Here is a 23,875-nt window from a genome sequence, read left to right as displayed (position 1 = left end):
AACATATTTTTAAAAATTTTTATAGAAATATTTTTTATAAAAACTTTTATAAAATATATTTGTTATAAAAGTATATTTGATATAAAAACATTTTTCTTTAACAAAAATTTGTTAAGAAAATTAAATCTGGTGTTGGTATAAGGCTTAAGAAAAGTCGCATTTTTTAAGCATTTTATAACTATTGCGCTATTTATCAATAAATGTTAAAATTTCTGTTTATCATAATATATTCTTTATTGAATAAGGAAACCGATACCACAAACAATTTTTGACTGTGATTGGTCAAAAATAGATTTTTTAAGTCTTTAAGTGTTTATTTTTGTAAAAATTCGAGTTTTGAAGACTTAAATAAATGATTTATCGTCAATATTTTTGGCTACAAAAATTCAAACTTATATATTTTATTCGTGGCAACAATATCTCAATGATCAACTTAACAGGATGTGTCTTAATGTAATTAAAAAAAATTGAAATATTATGTTACGTCGATTTTCGTGTTTAAACAACTACAGCGACCTATAAAACATTTTTTAAAAATCTGAACAAAAACCGAAATTTACTTTTACAACATATACTTTCAATTTCCGGTGAAGCATATGAAGAAAAAAATAGTCGGTTTTTTTGGACCACCCAGTAAGCAAACAAACATTTCCGTGAGGTTATTACAACGTTATTTAATAATATGTAACATTTCCAAATATGTTGTATTTAACGTTGTAATCAAATTACTATGAACAAACTTTGACATTGATTTAGAGGTTTTTGTAACGTTGAAGTAACAATTACAATTAACATTTTGCTAACGTTCTTTTAACATTTTGATAATGCTTATTATATAACATTATCTATACAGCACACTAATATTGTATCAACATCTCAACAATGTTTAATGTAAATATCAATGTAAATATTTCTCTAAAATGTAAATATTAATATGGTTACACCACATAATTCCAATGTAAAACATTATTTTCGTAGCATTTTAAAAACATTTTTTGCAAAAAAAATCTTGGAAATTTCCAAGTGGCCACCCATCCAAGTTGTGACCGCGGTGAACGTTGCTTGACTTCTGCGACTGCTGCGAACTGGATCCCTTGTGATGATCTGTTAACACTTTATACTAATATGTGTGTATAACTGTAGATTAGGTGAATATGTTGTACTCGACGAGACAAGCACACAAAACATTTGCGAAGAAAAGAACGAACGCACGACACGAAATGATTAGACACTCTTTTATAAAAAGGAACACTGACTTTAATCAAATGACTTTGTATAATTAAACCGTAGCAAAATTATTCAGAATATCTCTTGACGACTTCGCGTCCCGAAACAGAACAAAAGCCGGCCGCGATGCTTCTGTCTGATCGATTGATCTTTCTTCGGCCAGCTTTTCAAGCTCGGCTGAACGGGCACAACCCTGCCCCCCTTCTTAAAAGTTGTCGTTTTTAAAAGCCCGACAACTATTTTCTCTTAAATGACTAGACTTCTTGTCGTCTCCAGAACCTATCTGAGCGTTACTGTTCTTCTTCTCGAACTGCTGCCACAAGATTCTGAACCACTCTTCCTTGGATTCAAACGACAGTACTGGAATTGATATTTATCGAAGAAATTCTCCTCTCTGGAAGAACAGCCTTTTCAGAGAAATCCTCTCCGAAGAATTCTTTTGAGGAATCTTTTTTCTTCAAAAACTTTAAGTAAGGTAACAATATCTACCATGGACCTAACGTCTCGAAAGACTCACCAAGTTTTTGTCTCGGCATTTGCCTTCAGTCCCACGGGGAAAACCATGGCTCAAAAACCCGGGGCGAGGCAGTCTTCTTTAGAAAGTCGAAAAAATTAAACTCCGCAAAAGATTCTCATCTCTCCGAAATTCTTCTCATACCAAAGATGTCACAAACAAATTTTTAACTGAAACAAATTAAAATCCGACGAGTATCACGTCAAAGTATTGTCAAATGACATAACCCTGTAAGAGAAAAAAACTTTTTAGTTAGGAATTCTTGTTCCCTACATCTCAAACAAAATTTTAAGACAAAATTTTTATACAAAAGACTCTAATCCTACGACCTCTACTTTACTCTGGGCCCCTGCTTTAGGTTGCCGAGCGTCGTCCCCTGTGATCCAGAAGAAAAAAAAAGGATCGGAGCTCACTTTTAACTCCTGACAAAAGAACTATTGGAGAATGCGATACGTGGCTTTATGTTTGTATCGCCATCTTTCTAGTGACTTGGCTTTCTCTCTTACGCGCTATCCTTGTCTACATTCTTTTTACGTGCCACACGTCCATGCGCTGTATCATTACTCAGTACCAAATAAACTGTAATACATTTAATCTCAGTGTCAGAGAAGAGCCTCTACCTGCTGCGACTACCCGTTTCCACAAGAACGATCTTTAAAATTCATTTCCCAAGGTGAGGATTTTTAGGGAAGCTATACCCCGGGCCAGTGCCACGAATTACCGAGCGTCGCCAGCGTCACTCCCAAATAGTATCTTTCTGGAAGAAAAAAAAAATTTACACTTTCTTTCGCTCTATCCCTAGCCACGGGTAACCGAGCGTTCTTCGCGATTCAGACCAAAATGACGACTTCTTTCTTTACCCTGGGCTCCTGCCACAGGTTATCGAGCGTCGTCCGCGTCTGCAATCACAATCCACTCGACGACCTCCTGCTCTACTTTGGGCTCCTGCCACAGGTTATCGAGCGTCATCTTGAATAATATTAAACAAAAATGACGACTTTCTGCTCTTCCCCGGGTTTCTGCTTCAGGAAACTGAACACCTTTTGTTGCAATCCCAACTCTATGCTAAACAAAAAGATTCCGAAAAATGCTAAACTTATTCTCAGTTCCTGAGGAAAGAACGAATCTCTGAACCCATCCTCCAAGGCTTTCAGGGAAGCACGACGACTTCCTTACTCTATCTCGCTCCTGCCACAGGTTACCGAGCGTCGCCCATGTCATTCCCAATCCAAGCCCCTCCAGGAAGAAAGAGGAATCAGAGAACATCTCCCTCCCTTCCTGAGACAAAATTTCAATTTTGAAAAGAATAAATTCTAAACCCAAAACCGCGACTCCCACTCATTTCTTCTATTTTTAATTACAAAACCTAAACTGAAACTTTCTCTACTTCTTTATTTCCCCTCTTTGGAAAAATTAAACTTCCTTTCAGAATCATTTTTCCCTTTCTGAGAAAAACTATTTTCTTAAATAGTTATAATTCCTTTTGCTCCCTCAATTGCAGAACGCGAAGAAGTGATTTCCTCGAGTTGGAGAGTGCGTCTCAAAAATCCATCAGAGACTGCAATAATAAATTGAGCACAAGCAATCTTGTCGCGCACTTCCTGAGGACACTCCGGATAAGTTAAACGCGCAAGTCGTTCTAATTCCACTTCCAAATCTTCTCCAAATTTTTGTCTGCGAATTGTGAATTGCGTGTAGAAAGTTTGAGATAAATGATCTTCCCCAAAACGTAATTCGAGCTTAGATTTAATTTTCCCATAATTTAAATTTTCTTATTCCGTTATTCTGTCTAGAAGTGAACGCGCTTTTCTCCGCAAACTCGAAGCTAACGCGACCGCTTTCGTAGAAGGCGAGTAGTAACTTCCCAGTTACTCGCCTGCGCAATCAATTCAAATTATGTAAAATATTCGCGCAGCGGAACACTCCTGTCGAAAATATCTGACTTTAATTTAAAATTGACGCTCACGTTTCCGGAATTACGAGGAATCTCCGCGGTAGGAGGACAAAAAAAAGGTAACGACTGACCTGAAAAATGTTGTAGCCGCTTCTCTAGACGCTGAAGTCTCTCGTTACGATCCTGAAGCAGCGTCTGCATTTCTTTGTCACGTTGCCGCTGCTTTTGCCTCTCAGCACGAAGCTGACGTAGTTCTATGGCGACCGCCCGAAGAGAATTTGCTTCGGTAGAGAGTCGAAATCTAGCAGGCGTATGAACACGCATTCTCTTTCGAAGAGGATGTTTTTCCGTTTTTGCAGGAATCGCTGGCGTTAAATCTCCGGAGATATTCATGATCTTTTATGGTTCGAAATCGGACGAGTCCCCAAAATGTTATTTCTTGTTTCTGTATCAAAAAATCTGTAGCAAAATTTGCATCACAATAAGCCTCCAATAAATTTATATTGCCATTTTTCTCATATTTTATTCCGGTATTTATATTTCCATTTAAATATTTTAATATATGTTTTAGATCATTACTTTTTTCTTCACTTGGCTTTTCAACAAATCTACTAAAATTAAAACAAAATTTACTTCATAAGCAATATTAGATCTTGTTCTAGACGAAGCGTAGAGTAAACTACCATTTCTCTATAGGGATAATTTTTTGTCTTTAAATTGTGTGTTTTATTATTATCTTTACGCAACAGAGGTACTTTTACTGTTTTTGCATTTTCTATTTTACTTTGTTGCAATATTCTCTTTATATAATTTTTTTGATTTAAGATCAAATTTTTATTATTTTTGATTTCGAGTTTTACGTAAGTTTTTGTATTTCTTTCTTTTGAGATTTTAATTTTAAATTCTTTGGCTAATTTTAACAAAACTTTATTAATTTCTTCTTCATTGCTTCCAACCAGTAAACCATCGTTGACATAAATTCTAAGTATTAAATCGCTTTTATTTTTCTTGAATTGAAACATTGCTTACTTTATAGAGACTTAAAACCCATCTTCAGAAAATTAAAAAATCTAATGTTCCATCTCAAAGGCGCCTACTTTAGTCCATATAAAACTTTCTTGAGTTTTAAAATTTTATTTTTATAATTATAACTTTTGGGTGGATACATATAGATATCATTATCCAAATCTCCATACAAAAAAGCTGTCTTCACATCAAAAGTTACTATTTTAAAATTTTTTGAAGTTGCAAAGATACATCTCAAAGCACTTTGTTCTATCATAGGACTATACGAGGTGTGATCAAAAAGTAAGGTGACTTTTCATTTTTATAAAAAAATATTCATTTATTCATCCAAAATTATGTTATCCCTTTCAAAATAATCCCCCTCTGATACAATGCATTTGTGCCAGCGCTTTTTCCAGTCGTCAAAACATTTCTGAAATGCACTTTTGGGTATTGCCTTGAGCTCCTCCAGCGATGCAGCCTTAATCTCCTTAATCGTCGCAAATCTTCGTCCTTTCATAAGCCTTTTCAATTTTGGGAAGAGGAAAAAGTCGCAGGGGGCCAAGTCTGGTGAATACGGTGGCTGAGGCATGATGATAGTATTGTTTTTGGCCAAAAAAGTACTCACTAGTAACAACGTGTGCGCAGGTGCATTATCATGGTGCAGAATCCATGAATTTTCTTTCCACACTTCCGGACGTTTTTTTCTTATTGATTCACGCAAACGCCGCATAACCTCAAGGTAATACTCCTTGTTTACCGTACGACCTTGTGGTAGGAATTCTTGATGCACAACGCCATGGTAATCAAAGAAAACTGAGCAAAACCTTCACATTCGAACGAACTTGGCGTGCCTTTTTCGCTCTCCTGGGCTCTTCCACTGGGATGATTGTGCTTTGGTTTCGACGTCATAACCATATACCCATGTTTCGTCACCAGTTATAACCCTTTTGAGCAGATCAGGATTATCATTGACGTCGTTCAACATGTTTTGGGCGATGTTCATGCGACGCTGCTTCTGATCAAAATTAAGCAGTTTTGGAACGAATTTCGCTGACACACGTGTCATACCCAAAACATCCGTTAAAATTGATTGGCATGAGCCAAACGATATGTTAAGATCATCAGCTATTTCTCTAATCGTGATTCGACGATTTTTCAACACAATTTCATTCACTTCCTGAACATTTTCGTCGGTTTTTGACGTCCTGAGGCGTCCAGAGCGAGGTTCATCGTTAACATTTTCTTGGCCCTCTTGGAATAACTTATACCATTTATAAACATTTTTTTTGCTCAAAGTTGACTCACCGTACGCCACTGTCAACATTTCAAGAGTTTTTGAACACTTAATACCATTTTTTATACAAAAATTAATACAAACTCTCTGCTCCATTATTTTCAACAGCAAAAAATCGCCGAGCACGCAAACACGAGTCTAACCTTTATGCCTCTCACATAAAAACAACACATGCTATATAGTCAAAACTGTGAACATATGATCGTGACGAGTGTACCAACACACAAAAAAAAAATTTTGAAATTAGAGTGTACAGAGCGCGCGAAATTCAAAAAGTCACCTTACTTTTTGATCACACCTCGTATGTTTCTTGATAGTCAATGTCTTTTCTGTTCGCAACTTTTTTTAACAAGTCTGGCTTTATAATCATTATTTTGTTTAATTCTGAAAACCCATTTACTATGTAAAGGTTTTTCATTTTTAATGTGATTATCATCTAATACTTCCCAAAGTTTATTTTCTTTAAGAGAATTTTTTTCTTTGTTAATCGTTTTTGTCCATTTTTCTTTTTCATCACTAATAGTAGTTTTTTCAAAAGTAAGATAAACAAAACTTTTGTATTTTTCTGGAGTTTTTCTTTGTTTTGTAGATCTTCTTGGTTTTATATCTATTCTATCTTTGGTAGAATTTTTTTTTTCATCCTCTTGAGTATCCTCTTGACTTTGAGTATCCTCTTAACTTTCAGCATCTATAAAGATGTCTTTATTTTCTTCATTTTTATTATTATTTTCCTCTTGTTTTTCTTCTGCGTCTTCATTAAAAATATTAAGCAAATTAACTGCCTTTTTCTTTTTTTCAGAACCTATATTTTTTGACTCTGTAATAGTTTTAAATCTTACATCTCTTGCAATAATTATATTTCTTTTTTCTTTATTCCAGAATCTGTAACTACATGGTGCATATCTAACAAATTGATAGCTTTTGCTTTTTTTATCTAACTTTTTTAAAGGTCTAAACATTTTTGCATAACATTCGCTTCCAAAAATTTGTAAATTCTTCAAGTTTGGTTTTTTATTTTCTCACATTTCAAAAGGTTTTCTCTAAAGTTACTGTTGTCGATCTATTAAGTACATACGTTGCAGTATACAAAGCCTTGCTCCACATTTCCTTTTTCATTTCTGCATCGAAAAGTAAAGCTCTAACTTTTTCAACTAAAGTTCTGTTTAAACGTTCTGCTCTGCCATTCAATTGAGGAGAATAGGATACAGTCATGTCCAATTCAATTCCTTTAACTTTACACCAGGATAAAACAGTATTATTTATAAATATTCTTCCGTTGTCATCTGATTTTAGCAACTTTTATATTCCATTTTGCTTCAACTTTGCTAACATATTCTTTGATTTTATCAGCTGTTTTAATTTTCGTTTTTAACAAAAATACCATTACAAAATGTGTATAATCATCCATAAAAGTGATGAAGTATTTATTTCTATCCCATGTATCGGGTGAAATTGGGCCACATAAATCCGTATGTATTAATTGTAATGGCCTCTTCGCTCTTGCTTTTAAGTAGAAAAGTAAAAAGTACTAAATTTTTCTCTTGTTTGTTTAGCTTTGAAACAAGTTCTGCAAAATCTTTCCGACTTCTTAAATTTGGTTGTTGACAAGTCTATTTCGTTCGTCATCTTCATAAGGTTCTTCAAATTATCATATCCCATATGACCAAGTTTTTTATGCCACATTTCCGCTGAATCAAAAATTTCTTCAGATAAATAACTTTTATCTTTCTTTTCTTCTTTAATTTCATAAAGTCCATTTTTTGTTTTATTTCTTTTCAAAATTGTTTTATTTCGATAATTAATTTTAACTGTAAATAAAACTTTTTCACTATTCGTTATAGTTTGAACTTACAATAGATTGGTAGTTAATTCTGATATATATACTACTTCCTTTAATTTGCAATTAGTAAATTCCAATGAACCTGACAATTTGGCAGTCATCGATTTGTCACATTCAGCTACTCCAATTTTTGTGATTATCTGTTTACAATTCTTCAAACTTTTATAATTATTTATCATATTCACAGTAATGCCAGAGTCAACAATCCATACGTCTTCTTCCTTTAAATTAGCTGTAACAAATGCTATCTTATTTTCTTTTAATTTAGTTGTTAAAAATGACACTTTATCTTCGCTTTCATTCTTCTTATTTTTAGTTTTTCTAAAGAAGCATGCTTTGTCAGTATGATTAGATTTCTTCCAAATACATTCTTCTTAAGTTTTCATCTGTTGCTTTGTTCTGCAAAATTTTTCTGAAGAATATGCAACTGGACATAGGTCCAGTTTTGTTGCATTTAAAACAACGAAACTGTTCCTCCTGTATTTGACTTCACTTTACAATCTTTTGCAATATGTCCTGTTTTATTGCATTTGTAGCATTTTCTACTTTATGCTTTAAAAGCTACTCTTTTTTTTCTTGATTTCTTGCTTTAATCCTTATTTCTTCTGCAATTAATCTTGCTGTCAAATTGTCTAAAGTTTTATTTACTGTATCAGTAGAATCCCAAGCACTTGTGAAATAAGCGTATTCTTCAGGTAAAGTTGCTAGAACCTTAGAAACAATCATTGTATCACTTACCTCTATTTCCATAGCTTTAAGTTTATAAGCAATATTTTTTAAATTACTAATATATGTAGCCATATCAGTTTCTTTATTATACGCAAGTCTATAAAAATTTTACAAAAGATTACATTTCTGTTGTTTATTATCCCTTTGAAAAATGATTTTAATTTTTGTCCACATTTCAAAAGCAGTCTTACAGTTCATCAAATATGAAAGAAGTCTCTTGTCCATTGTGGTTATTATTATTTTCTACGCTTTTGCATCTTCTTTTTTCTATACATCAGTACGTTCAAGTTCTGGTTTATTTAAAGATACTATTTCGTAAAGATTATTAGCTCGAAACAAAATTTCCATTTGAAATTTCTATAAAGAATAATCTTTTACATTCACGAGCTTATCAATATTTGACACATTTTCATTAAATGATTTAGCCATTTTTATAATATTAAATTCCGACAATGTTTTTAATCGTTTTATTAAGTAAACACAATAAACCAAGATTTTATTGCAATAAAGCTATCAGTTTTACGCAAATAAATATTAAACTATTATATTAACCCTTAAACACATAAGTGGGCCTGGGAGACCTTCCCGAGAAAACTTTACTTTCATGCTATTTTATTTTAGTTAAGCAATAAAGTTGGTCAATTGTAGCAGTCGACAGAGGAGACTTTAAACTTTTTTTCTACCTAGCCCGAATCTTTTTTCTCAATCCGTCTTCACACAGTAAGCGATCGAAAATCTAGAGGAATTTTCAATATGTGTTTAAGGGTTAAAGTATATGAATAAATTAGCTTTTTAACTTTACAAATTATTTCTTTTTGAAATATACTCTTTAAATTATCTCCCTTTAAGAAACAAAATTTTCTTATAAATTATTTTTTTATATTTTACTATAATATATTATTTTTAACGAGTTTTTTTATATTAAAATAGAAAGACATTCGACCGTTCATGCAACATACAAATCTAAATAACAATGTCTTCACGGTCGTAGCCGGGATCTTGGTGCTTTTGTATTTACTTGTGTGATTTTATATACTTTCTCAGATTCAACACAAACTGCGCGCCGTTACTTTCGGTCGTAACACAGCTATAATCAAACAAGAGTCAGTAATATCACATTTATTATTAAATTAAAATTAATTTAATAATATAAGATGCTCACTAGCATCAAATATTAACGCTCTCCTGAGCATCTTGTATTATTAAATTAATTACGACCGAAAGTAACGGCGCGCAGTTTGTGTTGAATCTGAGAAAGTATATAAAATCACACGAATAAATACAAAAGCACTAAGATCCAGTTACGACCGTGAAAGCGTTCTTAGATTTATTTTTTATATTTTTTTTCGTAAAAATTAAAAATATTTTTTTTAACATAAAATAGAAAACATTTATAACTTTTTTTTAAAACTCTTTTTATAATTATTATTTCTTTTTATGAAACTATTTCTGTTTTTATTTTTTCATTTTATTTCTCTGAAATACAATAACTTCACAATTATACTACGTATTCTGGGCTCATAACCTGATAAAATATAGAGCTATTTTATTATAAACGCAGTGTATAATTAGCTAAGTAAATTCAAAGATCTTGTGTCAAACATTAAATTCATTTAATATGTTTTAAGCATACACATAAACAAAATGTGTGATTTTATTATATAAACATTCAAATTAGAATCGCTTTACAATATTATTAATTAAGTAAGATTTTAGTGACACAAGTATTTATTAATGTAATAATTATTTATTTACAAATTCATGGAGTCTTATAATAATTAAATACGATATTAACAAAGGTCCGCGTGGTGAGCTCATCGAAGTCGCCGCACAAAAGGGACAATAAATATTTTAATCGTTGCTAAGAGATTTTAAAAAGAAACACATAATCGATTGATTATAGTTAAGCAATCTATCACAACTAAATCAGTTTCACCATCCAACAATTTTGAAACAGTATCTCGGTAAAACTATAACGATATGCGAATGATCTTAGTGATATATTTGCAAAATTAAATTTGGAAAGAAATAATTAGAAAAGATACTTTTAACTATGCTATACGTAAAACATTTATAGAAGAATTATTCCAAATAAATGTTTACAAAAATGCACAATTATTTCTAAATTATGATATAGAAATATTGCTGTATGAAATATTACACATTCAGCATGGTAATATTGTAAACGATTTTTATTATAACGATTTTTTAAATAATTGTGAAGCATTCATATCTCAATTTCAGGCTTATCTCATTTTTGAGAAATATTCTTTAGAGATTATATTTTGACAAAACTGTTCTAATTGTAATAATTTATCATCCTATTGCAATTATGATGCCATTAATATACAATATTATCAGTACAAAATACCTTTTTGAAAAAAGATGCCTATGTGTGTGCGCGCGTCTAAAAATAAGTAATATCACGTATTATTAAATATTAACCCTTTTCCCTTCTTTCAGGTTTGAACCCTGGCTGAGGTGATATTTTTCGCAATAATTTCTTTACAGTTTTTTTAGGGGGAAAAAGGATTAATATTTAATAATATGTGATATTACTTAATTTTCTTCAATTTAGAATTGTGTTACGACTGAAAATTAATTCGGCGCGCAGTTCATTGAACTTGAGAAAAGTATATAAAATCACACAAACAATACAAGCACGAAGACTTGCGACCGTAAAAGGCATTCTTGTTCAATTTATATTGATACAGCAACGGTCAAAATATCTCTCTCTACTACTTTAAATTTTATATCTTTTTGGTAAAATTATTTTTTACATTTTATATATCTAATGATGGAAAGCGCGGCAAACGTATCGCGGATACGTTTGCTCTATAAGATGGCTGGGAAATTGTGCAGTAGTTAAAAATTGATAGATATACAACAAAATAAGATTGAACTAATGAGGGTTATAAGATAATTCTAAATTATATTAAAGATTGTTTATTATGTGCGTTATCCTTTCTTAATAAAAATAATTTTTATTTTATTTTTTGTATACAGGGTGTACCTTATAAAGCGCCTACTAATTATTCCTTGCTAAAAATTGAGTTTAAAAGTTATGAGCCATTTTTTTCTATAATGCTTAACAAAGCAGTAATTATTGAGTAAAGCTAATCCAATCAGCGCCGTTTTTTAGATAAGACATACGTTAGTGAACCACGCGTCTGGTAGTATACGTGAGCACTTGCCGTTACGTTGCTAGTTGTCTCTGCAACTTCGCACTGCCGATACCGTACAATATTCTTAACGCGTCGTAATGATGCGGAAAATTTTATTTTACATTAAAAATTATATTTCTTCCGTTAAAAACATCTTATAGAAAATTTTAACAAGGGATAAAACTCTTATTAAAATGTATAAAAATAAATTTATTTCAAAGTTAATTACAAAATTCTTTTACCTGAAATTTTGATAAAAATTTTTGGAAAATCCTGAAATTTTCAGGGAATGGATTTACAAATTTTGAGTGGACATCTTATTAAAAAATTGATAACTTTTTACTTAATTTTAAATGAGAACTTTTAATTTCAACTAGTTATTTTTAAAATACATAAATTTTAGCTTATGAATTTTTTTCTACGTCAAAAATTGATCTATGTAAAAAAGTACCCACCTAATATTTCGGTTTTTCTATATAAACTTTAAAATACTATAAGAAATTGACAGAAAAGTAACAATTCGATGTTGTTTATCTACAATTGTAACGTGTGTTACTGTTTAATATCGATAACTTAATAATTTTTTTTTCAAAGAAACAACTATAACTGTAACTAATTACTTGGACAAAGTAACTTTTTTAAATTAAGTTACGTATATAGGGTGATTCAGAATAACATATTGGTCTTTTTACTGGTATATTTGTAATCGAATTCTGAGACGATTTTTTCTTTAGCAGAAATTTGTCCGGAGTTTAGTTTTTAAGTTATAAGAAGGAATAATTAACGTATGACAGGTTGGATATAAGTGGTAAACACGGGTGGCGCAACTCATTGGTACACGCGGGTGTTTCGTGAGACATCTGCTGTACTCAGATGACACAACAGTACACGGATAACACATTCACATTTAAATTTTCTCTCTCTCTCTCCGTCTTTCATTTTAATTATGCTATATTTAAATATTGATTGTCAAATATCGATCTTTATCATCTGGCCGTCAAATACCGTGATGACCGTAAAAACTTCAAGGATATGTTTAATTTGCCTTTTTGAGGGCAACCAAATATTTTATTTTGAGAAATATTTTCACGGTTTTCACAAATAATTAAAAATAAAAAATAAGTAAAATATTTAGAAGAAATTGATTTTGATAAAATCAATTCTTAAATATTTTGAATAAATAATAATTATTTTGATAAAGTCACTTATGGATCATACAATTTTTAACGAATAATGATAAACATGCATTTGCAACATTTTTCTAATAAATTGTATTAATGTAAATCTTATTAATCAATATTTTTATTTTGAATTGTGTTTTGACTTATGGTTTTAACTAATCATTCGACACTGTTATAACAACATAACGTAACCAGTTGCCGCGTTCAACAAAAGAAGCAGCTTTGCAACAGTTGTAAAATTTTTGGATGCGATTGGTTCTGCCCCTTGGTTCTGGATTTAAATGCACAAACCAATCATATTAAAGAATTTTACAACAGTTGCAAAGCTGATTTTTCTGCTGAACGCAGCTAATAACATCCAGTTGATTGCTTGCTATCGTCGAGTAAACATGTGTTGTGTGTCGCAACGTAAACACATATTTCTTCGAGTAATTTTAACGCTTCGAATAATTAGTAGTGATTAATAGTAAATATTAAATTGATAGATTCGTCGCATCGTTACTCGTTTATCGTTCAAATGTGTAAATAGTGTAAATGTGGTAAAATATGAAACAACTTCGAGGGATAGAAAACAAATTTCTATTGAACTGTCGCATCGTGAAAACAATAAGCTGATCGCCGTATGGAATGATGCGTGAATAAACGTGCTCAAATTCGTTTGAATACTCCTTCCCCCTCTTTCTCACTTCTTCCTTCCTTTCTTGTGCATTTTAAATTGCTTTTAACTTGCAAATGATATTCAAGTGATTCCATGTGTATTAAATTTTATTATTTGCGAGCATACATTCATTATAATACTGTTGCGCCCATGTATCGCATCTATGAACTTGAAGATTTTGTGGTCATCCCGGTATTTGACGGCTGGATAACAGAGAACGATATTTGACAAGTTAAATATAGCATAATTAAAGCGAGAAAAAGAGAAAGAGAAAAAGTTTAAATGGGAATCTGTTGTTTATATACTGTTATGTCATTTGAGTGCAGCAGGTGCCTCACGAAAACACCCGCGTGTAACAGTGAGTTGCGCCACTTCTGTCTACTTGTATCCATCTCGTCGTACGCTAAACTAAGCTCCGGACAAATTTTTACTAAAGGAAAAATCGTCTCAATTCGATTACGAATATGCCAGTAAAAGGGTCAATATATTATTCTGAATCACTTTGTATATACAAATACAAACTTTTGTAAAAATTGTAAAGAAATTCAAACTATGTTTTCAGAATTGTAAAGAAATTCAAACATTGTTTTCAGAATTGTTCAGTAGTACATCTTTTACCAGCACCTGCAGAACCTGAACTACCAGAAGTGATAAATTCTGATCAACGTCTTCTATTAGCCACACAATTGCAGCAACACGTGCAATTAATGGCACAATATTTTGTTATGACTTACATGCATCCAGAATATCATTCACTGGCAAAAGTATGTAAACAAAACTTGAATAGTTTAAGGTATGCTCTGTGGATATATTAACACGTTATATATTTATGTATGTATATCGCATGCCTCTAGTATGTATACACACACACACACACAAACGCGCGCGCGCGCGCGCGCGCACACACACACACACACACACACACACACACACACACACACAGGGTGTCCCAAATAGATCGGGACACCTAAATATCTTGGGAAATATAAGTTTTACAGAAAAGTGTTTCAGACAAAAGTTATATGGTTTAAAAATATCTATTTACTGATCCTTTCAGTTTGATCTTGGGTTGCGTAGCCAAGGTCAAGTCAAGGTCACATTAATTTTTTTAAATGGAACATAATATTTTTGATTCCAAAATCTAATAGCTGGTGTCAAGACCTTGGCAAAACCCTACAAGAAATTTGTTTTTGTTGAGTATTTTTTGAGTTGTGAGGCTTGAAAACTACAGCGTACTGTAACTTTTAAGCGTCATAACTTGAAAAGTACTTAACGAAAATAAATATAGAATGTTTGGGAAGTATCAATACTTTTTAATTAAGAAATTACCGATACTCTAATATTATATTTTTTATTGCATTTTCTTATAATCGATTTTGGAAGCTTTCCAAGACTTAACAAGAAAGTTTATTTTTGTTAAGTACTTTTTGAGTTATGACCCTTGAAAGTTACAGTACACTGTAGCTTTCAAGCCTCACAACTCGGAAAATATTTAATGAAAATAAACTTTCTTGTAGGGTTTTGGAAAGCTCGTGACATCAGCTATTAGATTTTGGAATCAAAAATAGCATGTTTCATTTAAAAAAATTGGTGTGACCTTGACCTGACCTTGGTAACGCAATCCAAGGTCAAACCAATAGGATCAGTAAATAGATATTTTTAAACTATATAACATTTGTCTGAAATACTTTTCTGTAAAACTTATCTTTCCCGAGATATTTTGGTGTCTCGACCTTTTTGGGACATGTTGTGTGCGTGCGTGCGTGCGTGCGTGCGTGCGTGCGTGCGTGCGTGCGTGCGTGCGAATTAGACGTGCGAGAGTTCGAATCGATTCATAATGGATTTGATCAGGTTTGTTTCGAATCCCGAAGATTCGAATTTGAATATTTTGAAAATTTTAATGATTTGATTTTGAATCGCCTGTTTTAATTGTTTCATATGTCTTTTGCGGGATCAATCTTGTGCCTTGTCAATTTCAGAAACATTTCTATATTGTATTGTATTCTAATTATTTGAAAATTTGTGTACATAACAGACAGTCGTAAATTTGTTTTAGAATAGGTTGTATCATTTTGAACAATTTAGAACAAAATTTAACACTTGCTATCGTGGAGTTATTCGCATTTTATGCTATTATTAGTCCTTCGGGGCACTTTTTTCTAGTGAATATGATTTTGTGAAATTTGGGGAATTTTAAAATTGCTAAGTATGAATTTCACGTGAAAATAATAAAATAAAAATGGATTGAATATGACAAACGAAATTTTCAAAGTCAATTAAATTTGCTTGTAACTTGTCACTCAAGAGTTTGGGAGGTTTTTGCTTAGAAATCCAAAATGTCACAAATACAAAATAAAAAATAGTGAATCCAATATGGCGGACAAAATTTTTAAAATTAACCGAATTTACTTGAAACATTGAAAATAACGTTTCCCATATTGTTCCACCATATTACATTTGGCATTTCGAATTTTGCATTTTTGACATCGAATTCGTAATCAGTGACCTCAAAAACACCCAGACAGTGATTTTGAACGGTTTTTTATTATGCAAAATTTTATGCTAACAAATTTAATCTCTAAAAATGGCTTTTTTACAGTACATTTTTATTAATACCACATTATTTATTTAAAAAATTTTAAAGATTACTTAATTTATTAGTTTAAAAAAATCTTTAGCAATCCAGCAATACCAGACATGCTGAAGGAATACGTGAAACAATTGTTTTATTTATAAAATTAACTTGGATAGGTGTAGTTTGTAGAGCTACATTGTGACACAAAAGTTAAAAGGTATATCATAATGAGATAGTTTTCAACCAAAACTTTACTTAGTTTCAAATTTTTAGTAAATGATTAAAACGTAGTAATAACTATTGGTGAAACTACGTAATTTTAGCGAATATGTGAACAAAGTTACGGTAAATGCAGATTAATTTTCTGCAAAATTATAACTTTCTTAAAAATCATAGAAAACTGAGTAGAAAAAGAAGAAAGGATCATATTTTTATTTAAAGAAGTGTTTAATTGGTTTGGATTCATAATTTAATATTAATTTTGCAACATAAATAATGCTTATTTTTATGATATAAAATTAACCGATTATACAGGGTGTCCCATTTTAATCCATCCACGCAAATATTTCCGTTCCCTTGCATTTTACAAGAAAATGTTTCAGACAAAAGTTGTATGGTTTCGAGGGGGACATAAGATGGTGTCATTAATTTGACCTCGAATAGTTGCTTAAAGGTCACATGAAGGTCACCTTCAATTTTTTAAATAGAACTGCCTATTTTTTATTGCATATTCTTGTAGCTTATCTCGAGACGTTTCCAAAACACTATAAACAAATGTCTTTCCGTTAAGTATTTTGCGAGTTTTGACGCTTGAAAGTTGGTGGGCCATTTTAATCCATCCTTTCTTACTAATTATAAAAGCAATCAACCGGTAAAAAAACCGAAGCTTATAGACTTACAGACTTTTTAGAGGACCGTTCGAGTCCAGAATTCCAGATTCCAGACCGCATGCAAACAAGTAAACAAGCTCGTGCCGGTCGTGTCGCTCGAGCACCGGAGCTGGAAAAGGATTCAATCATGTATTGAGGTTAATGGTAACGTTTTTGAACAAAATTTATAGATTTGGTCCAAAAGCAGGTTTTCATTGAACAAACACCCCGTCCGTGAGAGGCAAGGGGACTCACGTTCATCAAGCACCCCAAAGGGTACACCCCGTCCGTAAGAGGCAAGGGGACTCACGTTAATCAAGCACCCCAAAGGGTACACCCCGTCCGTGAGAGGCAAGGGGACTCACGTTAATCAAGCACCCCAAAGGGAACAGAAAACTACTACGTCCACGTCGTTGTTCCTGGGTAATGCTAAAAGTAGTGCTAAAATAAAATCACTTGTTTTCGTCTAAAAGTCCCCTATGGTCCACTTTTAGCCCCTAACATGGGTACATATTTTTTACGCAAAATTTTGTGCTCTTTCCAAATCCGGGATCAAAAATACGGGTTTCCATTGAAAAAACACTTGTTAATCTTAAAATGACTTTGAAAATCGACTTCAAGGTCAAATTCAAGGTCATCAACGGTTGGCCCCCTTTGAACCATACAACTTTTGTCTGAAACATTTTCTTGTAAAATGCAAGGGAACGGAAATATTTGCGTGGATGGATTAAAATGGCCCACCAACTTTCAAGCGTCACAACTCGCAAAATACTTAACGGAAAGACATTTGTTTATAGTGTTTTGGAAACGTCTCGAGATAAGCTACAAGAATATGCAATAAAAAATAGGCAGTTCCATTTAAAAAATTGAAGGTGACCTTCATGTGACCTTTAAGCAACTATTCGAGGTCAAATTAATGACACCATCTTATGTCCCCCTCGAAACCATACAACTTTTGTCTGAAACATTTTCTTGTAAAATGCAAGGGAACGGAAATATTTGCGTGGATGGATTAAAATGGGACACCCTGTATGAGATTTTCAATAAATATACCTTTATTTCTGTGAAATTGATGAATTTTAATACAAATTTAGTATTGAAAAGTAAAAATTACATCTTTATATTGATATATTTGTTTAAACTATAGGGGAAAATAGGCTAAATCGTGTTCCAAATAGGACCTTTTTAATTTAAATGAATCCAGTTGTGACAGCAGTTTGACAGTTCTTTGTCATAACATCCATAGAATAGACGAGAATATGTATTTTCAGTCATTATGCGACAATTTAAAAAAAAAGAAAAACTTTATAAATCATTATTTAAAAGACGTTAAAATTTTAAAAAGTAATTGATTTAAAATAATTAAAGAGTGTAGAAATAAAAAATATCAAGCGTTTTATGATCACTTTTGCGGTTTATTGTAAAATTTGTTCCAAAGTTTGAAAGGACTCGTGTTCAAATCGGACTTTACATCGAAATTGCAAACTGATCGTAGCACCAGTGTCAGTCGATCAAATCTGTCCTAGAAATGTTAACCCTTACTAACCACCTTGAGGTCACTCGCATTCGACCAAAATTTTTCGCATTTTGTACGCTGATACAATACGTGCTACACGCGCCTATCCCCCGCCTAAAAAACTTTATTGGTAGGGGAATACGGCGCGACAATTGGCGCCTTTTAACGGCTGTTATTTCAATAGTTAGGTCGGTTTGAAAAATTTAGTGTATGACTAACCCTAGCTTAGCCGATGAAGGCTACTGAAATCGGAAATAAATTATTTTTTATAATATTTTATTTTTTATAAATATATTTGCACAATATTTGTAGTTTTTAACTTTGTATTAATAAAAGTATTATTTTTATGTTATTATAAAAATGATAGGAATGATAAAGTAAATATATCGTATGTATCGGTCGAATATCTTTCTAGTTTGAAATCATGCTGCTATCATATACGTTCTAATTCATAGTCAGTTATTGCGAGAAATATCATTACAGCCTCAGTAGTCGAGTTGGCTAAGACACCCGTATCAGAGATTCGGGAGGTCCCAGGTTCGTATCCTGGCTGAAGTGATATTTTTAGCAATAAATTTTTTACAGTTTTTTTCAGGGGGGAAAAGGATTAATATAGATGCTAGTGAGCATCAAGTATTATTAAATTAATTTTTATTTAATCAAAGTGATATTACTAATTCTTATTCGATTATAACTGTGTTATATGACCGAAAGTAACGGCGCGTTGTTTGATTGAGTCTGAGAAAGTATATAAAATCACACGAATACGTAAAAGCACTAAGATGCAGCTACGACCGAAGAAGGCCTTCTTGTTTAGATTTAAAAATATATATAAATATAAAGATGCAATTTTTACTTTTCAACACTAAATTTGTATTAAAATTTATTAAACTCACAGAATTGAAGTTATAATTATTGAAAATCCCATATTATCTGTTAATTTTCTATCGTAAAGGTAAACATTATTTATGTTGCAAATTTAACATTAAATTATGGATCCAAATCAATAGAACATTTTTTTAATAAAAATATAATTTCTTAACTTTATAATTTCGTTTTTTAATCAATTCTCAATAATAATTTTTAAGAAAGTTATATTTTTTCAAAAATTACCCTGCATTTGCCATAACTTTGTTCACATTTTTGCCAAAATTACATAGTTTCACCAATTGTTATTGCCATTTCATTTTTTAATACATATATTAGAAAATTAAAACTAAGTAAAATTATGGTTGAAAACCATCGCATTACGGTGTACCTTTTAATAGAAGCGTAAAACGGGAATGACCTCACGATGGCTAGTGAAGAACAGAAAATTACGATGTCTAGTAAGTGTTAAATTAATAAAATATTGTTGTGCCCGTTTGGCCGAGCTTGAGAAGCTGGCCGAAGGAAGATTTATCGATCAGACAGAAGAAGCACGGCCGGCATTTGTTTGTTTGGTGTTCTGGACGCGTAGCTGTCAGGCGACATGTTGGATAATTCCGCTTCCAGTAAATTGTATATAATTACTTAATAATTAAGTAATTACTTAATAATTAAGTAATTATATATACTTAATAATTAAGTAATTACTTAATAATTAAGTAATTATATACAATTTACTGGAAGCGGAATTATCCAACATGTCGCCTGACAGCTACGCGTCCAGAACACCAAACAAACAAACGCCGGCCGCGCTTCTTCTGTCTGATCGATAAATCTTCCTTCGGCCAGCTTCTCAAGCTCGGCCAAACGGGCACAACAATATTATAAGTCATCAGCCCCGGAATAATTGAATTACATTGATTTCAACTCTAATTATATAATAACGATATCATAACATGGTTGAAAAATTTTTAATTATATAAACTATCACTAACTTTTTTAAAATTTTCATTTTTGACTGTTAAATTGCTTGTTTTTACTCAATATTTAAAAAATACATAAAAATCTTTTAAAATTCTATCTAAAAGTCGATAAAAATATGAAATGTCCGATTTGGACCAGGTGATAGTTCTATTTGAAACCAGTGGTTTCAAATCTGACTAAAAAACATTTTTATGTTTTTTTTTCATCACCTTCCATTTTTGAAATAATTGTAAGAACAGTTTTTTTTTATTTCTTTGTGATTTTTTTTCTGGGTAAAGAAAAAATAATAGTAGGTCAGCTTCACGACATTTTACACAGAAATGTTCCTACAATACTGAAAATATTTTTTCTTATAAAAATGTTTTATGCAAACCGTATACAAAAAACTTTGATAAAATCGTGAAAAAATGATAAAAAAATCGATAAATTTTGAAATATAAAACTAAAGTAATTTTAAAGAAAAAGTCTTAAAAATATTTGACCATTTAGGCTTATAGCTGTATGTTTCTAGTTGAAATCTTTTCTTGAAAAATTAGTTTCTATTTGTTAAAAAATTATTGAATTTAAAAAATAAATGCAACTCGCGTCACCGTGGTGCGCAATTAGATTCGAGAGGATGTCGCACGCCATAGGTGTAGGTGAACTATCACTTCGATAATACTTTAACATTGTAATATTTGTAATTAATACGATATATGTTTAGCACGTTAACTGCCACGCCGGTTTTACGTGCCATTCCGTTTACGCCATAGTTAGCCGTCAAGCGGGCTCTTCCGGGCCGCTCGCCGATAGGCGAGCCAGAGTGGAAACAACTGTCAGGTAACGTAGCCCGGCTTGAGGACTGGGGTTTGTCTTAGTTTGTTTTCCTCTCCACTTGCAGATGAGTTGCACTCGAGGGCTTGATTTTTTCCAATTACAATAAATACTTCTAGATTCGTATCAAAGATATCCAAAAATGTAACGCAAAAAGTTACAACCTTCTCTAATGAATGTACAAACAAACCTCATCTTTGTTTACCTTGTTTTAATAAATTACATTAATGTTTTAAGTATTATATTCTTTTCCTTAAAGTATTGATCAAACAAAAACCGATGTTGCCTAAATTAAATGTTCAGTCTCACAAGTACGCACGCGGCGATAACAAGAACGAAAAGTCTGTCACCGGTCCAAACGGATCAGCGAGGCCTGAACGGAAGCCTAGCACCGATCCCTAGGGACCGGCGTGGCAGTTAACGTGTTAATGCTCATTTATCAGTATAATACTCACTTGTGTCACATTGTTTAATAGTCATTATCAATTATTACTTAGTACATACAACTTTTTTGTAATTATTTTCTAAAATTTTTGGGACTATTTTTATATTTATTAGAAAGGGTCTGGTACGATATTAAAAATATTTTATTACGTTTAAATTAGCATGTAATATAAATTTGGGAAAATTTGATTGGAATTCAATTCGTATTTGAATCATGGAGATTCGATTCGACGTGAAAATTTTAGATTTGATTCGATTTCGAACATGCTAAGAGTCGATTTGATTTGATTCGATCTCAAATGCTTGATCTGAACACTTTTAATATAAACCGATTAATTCTGATAACAAATATTATTGATGCTTATTAGATATTTGAGTAATGGGCCAGATTCTACATTTAATGTAAAGAATTTGGAGTCAGCTTTGAAATTGGTATCAACTTGGGAAAATAAATTTAACGATACCAAATTTTACGCAAATTTCAAAAAGACTATAACAAATGAAACTGCTAATACAAAAATATATCGTATAAATAAATGGAGACATAACGAACAGTTTCCTCCTGAATTAGAGAAATTATTTGTTGAAAGTAAGGCTCTTATGTATCCGCAGCTTCTACCATGGATACCTTTCAGAAATGGAATTAAATACGCAGCGAAATCTACATACTTAAAGTCAGAGGAAACGTAAGTATATTTAAATTTAAGTATTAAAACATTTTGTTTTAACACAATGATAGTATGAAAACCTTCTTTGGTCGCAGCTCGATCTTAGTGCTTATATTTATTTGTGTGATTTTATATACTTCTCCGAATTTAACCAGAATGTGCGCCGAATTAATTCCGGTCGTAACACAGCATCTCGAATAAGAATTAGTAATATTACTATTTATATTAAATTGATTAATTTAATATAATAATTGATATATAGATGCAAATCAGCATCAATTATTGTATTAAATTAATCAATTTAATAGTGATATTACTAATTCTTATTCGACATGCTGTGTTACGACCGGAATTAATTCGGCGCACATTCTGGTTAAATTCGAAGATGTATATAAAATCACACGAATAAATTTAAGCACTAAGATCTAGCTGCGACCGAAGAAGACTTTCTTACTATCAATGTGTTGTTACACTATCGGTCCAATAACATATTTGCATTTTGTTTTACTTTCTTACTTCTGTGTGACATTTCAGTTTAATTACACTGGGCATAGAACAATTCTTACCATTTGTTACATCTAAATCTAAAAAGTTTCATACGAAAAAAATGCAATTAATTGACACGGCTCAACTTATTCGTCATTATTTGCTACCATGCAGAGATGCGAAGGGAATACTGCATCATATTAACAAACGACGCGCTTCCAAAGACGATAATCCAATTAAGGTATTGAATAGTTGCATTGAATATTTTTGAGGTTTATATAACAAATGTACTGAGTTGGATAGTTATAAATTTAAAAGTTAAAAAAGAAAATGTGAATAACTTTTAATTTACAAGAAAACTTTTGGAAGTATTTGCCTTAGATTTAGACGAGCTTTCAATATGTTGTAATACGGATAAAAATGGGACAGGTATTTTTTTATACGTGCCTAATCTCACTTTTAGGGGGTGAAACACCCCTTTGAAAAAAATTGGTTTTTTTTCTTTCGAAGCGTATATCGTCGAAACGAAGAAATAGAGAAAAATGTTTTAAATGAAAGTTGAATGGCTTGAAGAGTACGTTATAACAGCAAAAAAATTTTTTTAAATTTTTTTATATTTTTCCCCATCACTTACTATATTTTTCAAATTTTTTTTTTTTTTTTTTATAAACAAAATAAAGCTTTTTTATTACGAATTCAATGGTATGTGACAAAGTTATGATGCGACCTTCCTATTTTCCAAAAATTAAAAACCACCCCATAACGCATGGTACGCATACCCGTCTGTGCATCATGGAATTATCCCCTTTCGATTTTGACGAGCGTTTAATACGTTGTAGTGCAGATCAAAATAAGGGACACGTATATTTTTGTACGTGTTCTAATGCACTTTTAGGGGGTGAAACACCCCTTTGAAGAAAGATTTTTCTTTTAAAGCGTGTATTGTCGAAACTATAAGAGATAAAGAAAAATGTTCTAATTGAAAGTTAAATGGCTTGAAGTGTACTTTATAACAGTGATTAAAAAAAAATTTTTTTAATGTTTTTTTACACTTTTCCCTACCACTTATCTGTCTTTTTTAAAATTTTTATTTCTTTTTATAAGCAAAATAAAGCTTATTTTATTACAAATTTAATAGTGTATG

General features: G+C 31.7%; 1 protein-coding gene across 4 annotated transcripts in view; it reads left to right on the top strand.

Moving 5' to 3' along the window:
* The window catches only part of LOC105207486, a 71,146-nt gene that overhangs the window by 32,069 nt on the left and 15,202 nt on the right, over nucleotides 1–23,875 (top strand). For 2 of the 4 annotated variants that reach the window (XM_039448955.1, XM_039448956.1), the window contains exons 6-9: nucleotides 14,103–14,273; nucleotides 21,024–21,139; nucleotides 21,946–22,263; nucleotides 22,780–22,972. In XM_039448955.1, the coding sequence (XP_039304889.1) occupies nucleotides 14,103–14,273; nucleotides 21,024–21,139; nucleotides 21,946–22,263; nucleotides 22,780–22,972 (798 nt within the window). Of the gene's footprint in view, nucleotides 1–14,102; nucleotides 14,303–21,023; nucleotides 21,140–21,945; nucleotides 22,264–22,779; nucleotides 22,973–23,875 lie in introns of all 4 variants that reach the window. The other 2 variants (XM_039448958.1, XM_039448957.1) reach the window with 2 other exon arrangements.

This window comes from Solenopsis invicta, chromosome 5 (assembly GCF_016802725.1).
Source record: "Solenopsis invicta isolate M01_SB chromosome 5, UNIL_Sinv_3.0, whole genome shotgun sequence".
In the NCBI taxonomy this organism is placed as follows: domain Eukaryota; kingdom Metazoa; phylum Arthropoda; class Insecta; order Hymenoptera; family Formicidae; genus Solenopsis; species Solenopsis invicta.
Note: the sequence above shows the minus strand (reverse complement) of the source record. Positions and strands in the feature narration are given on the sequence as shown.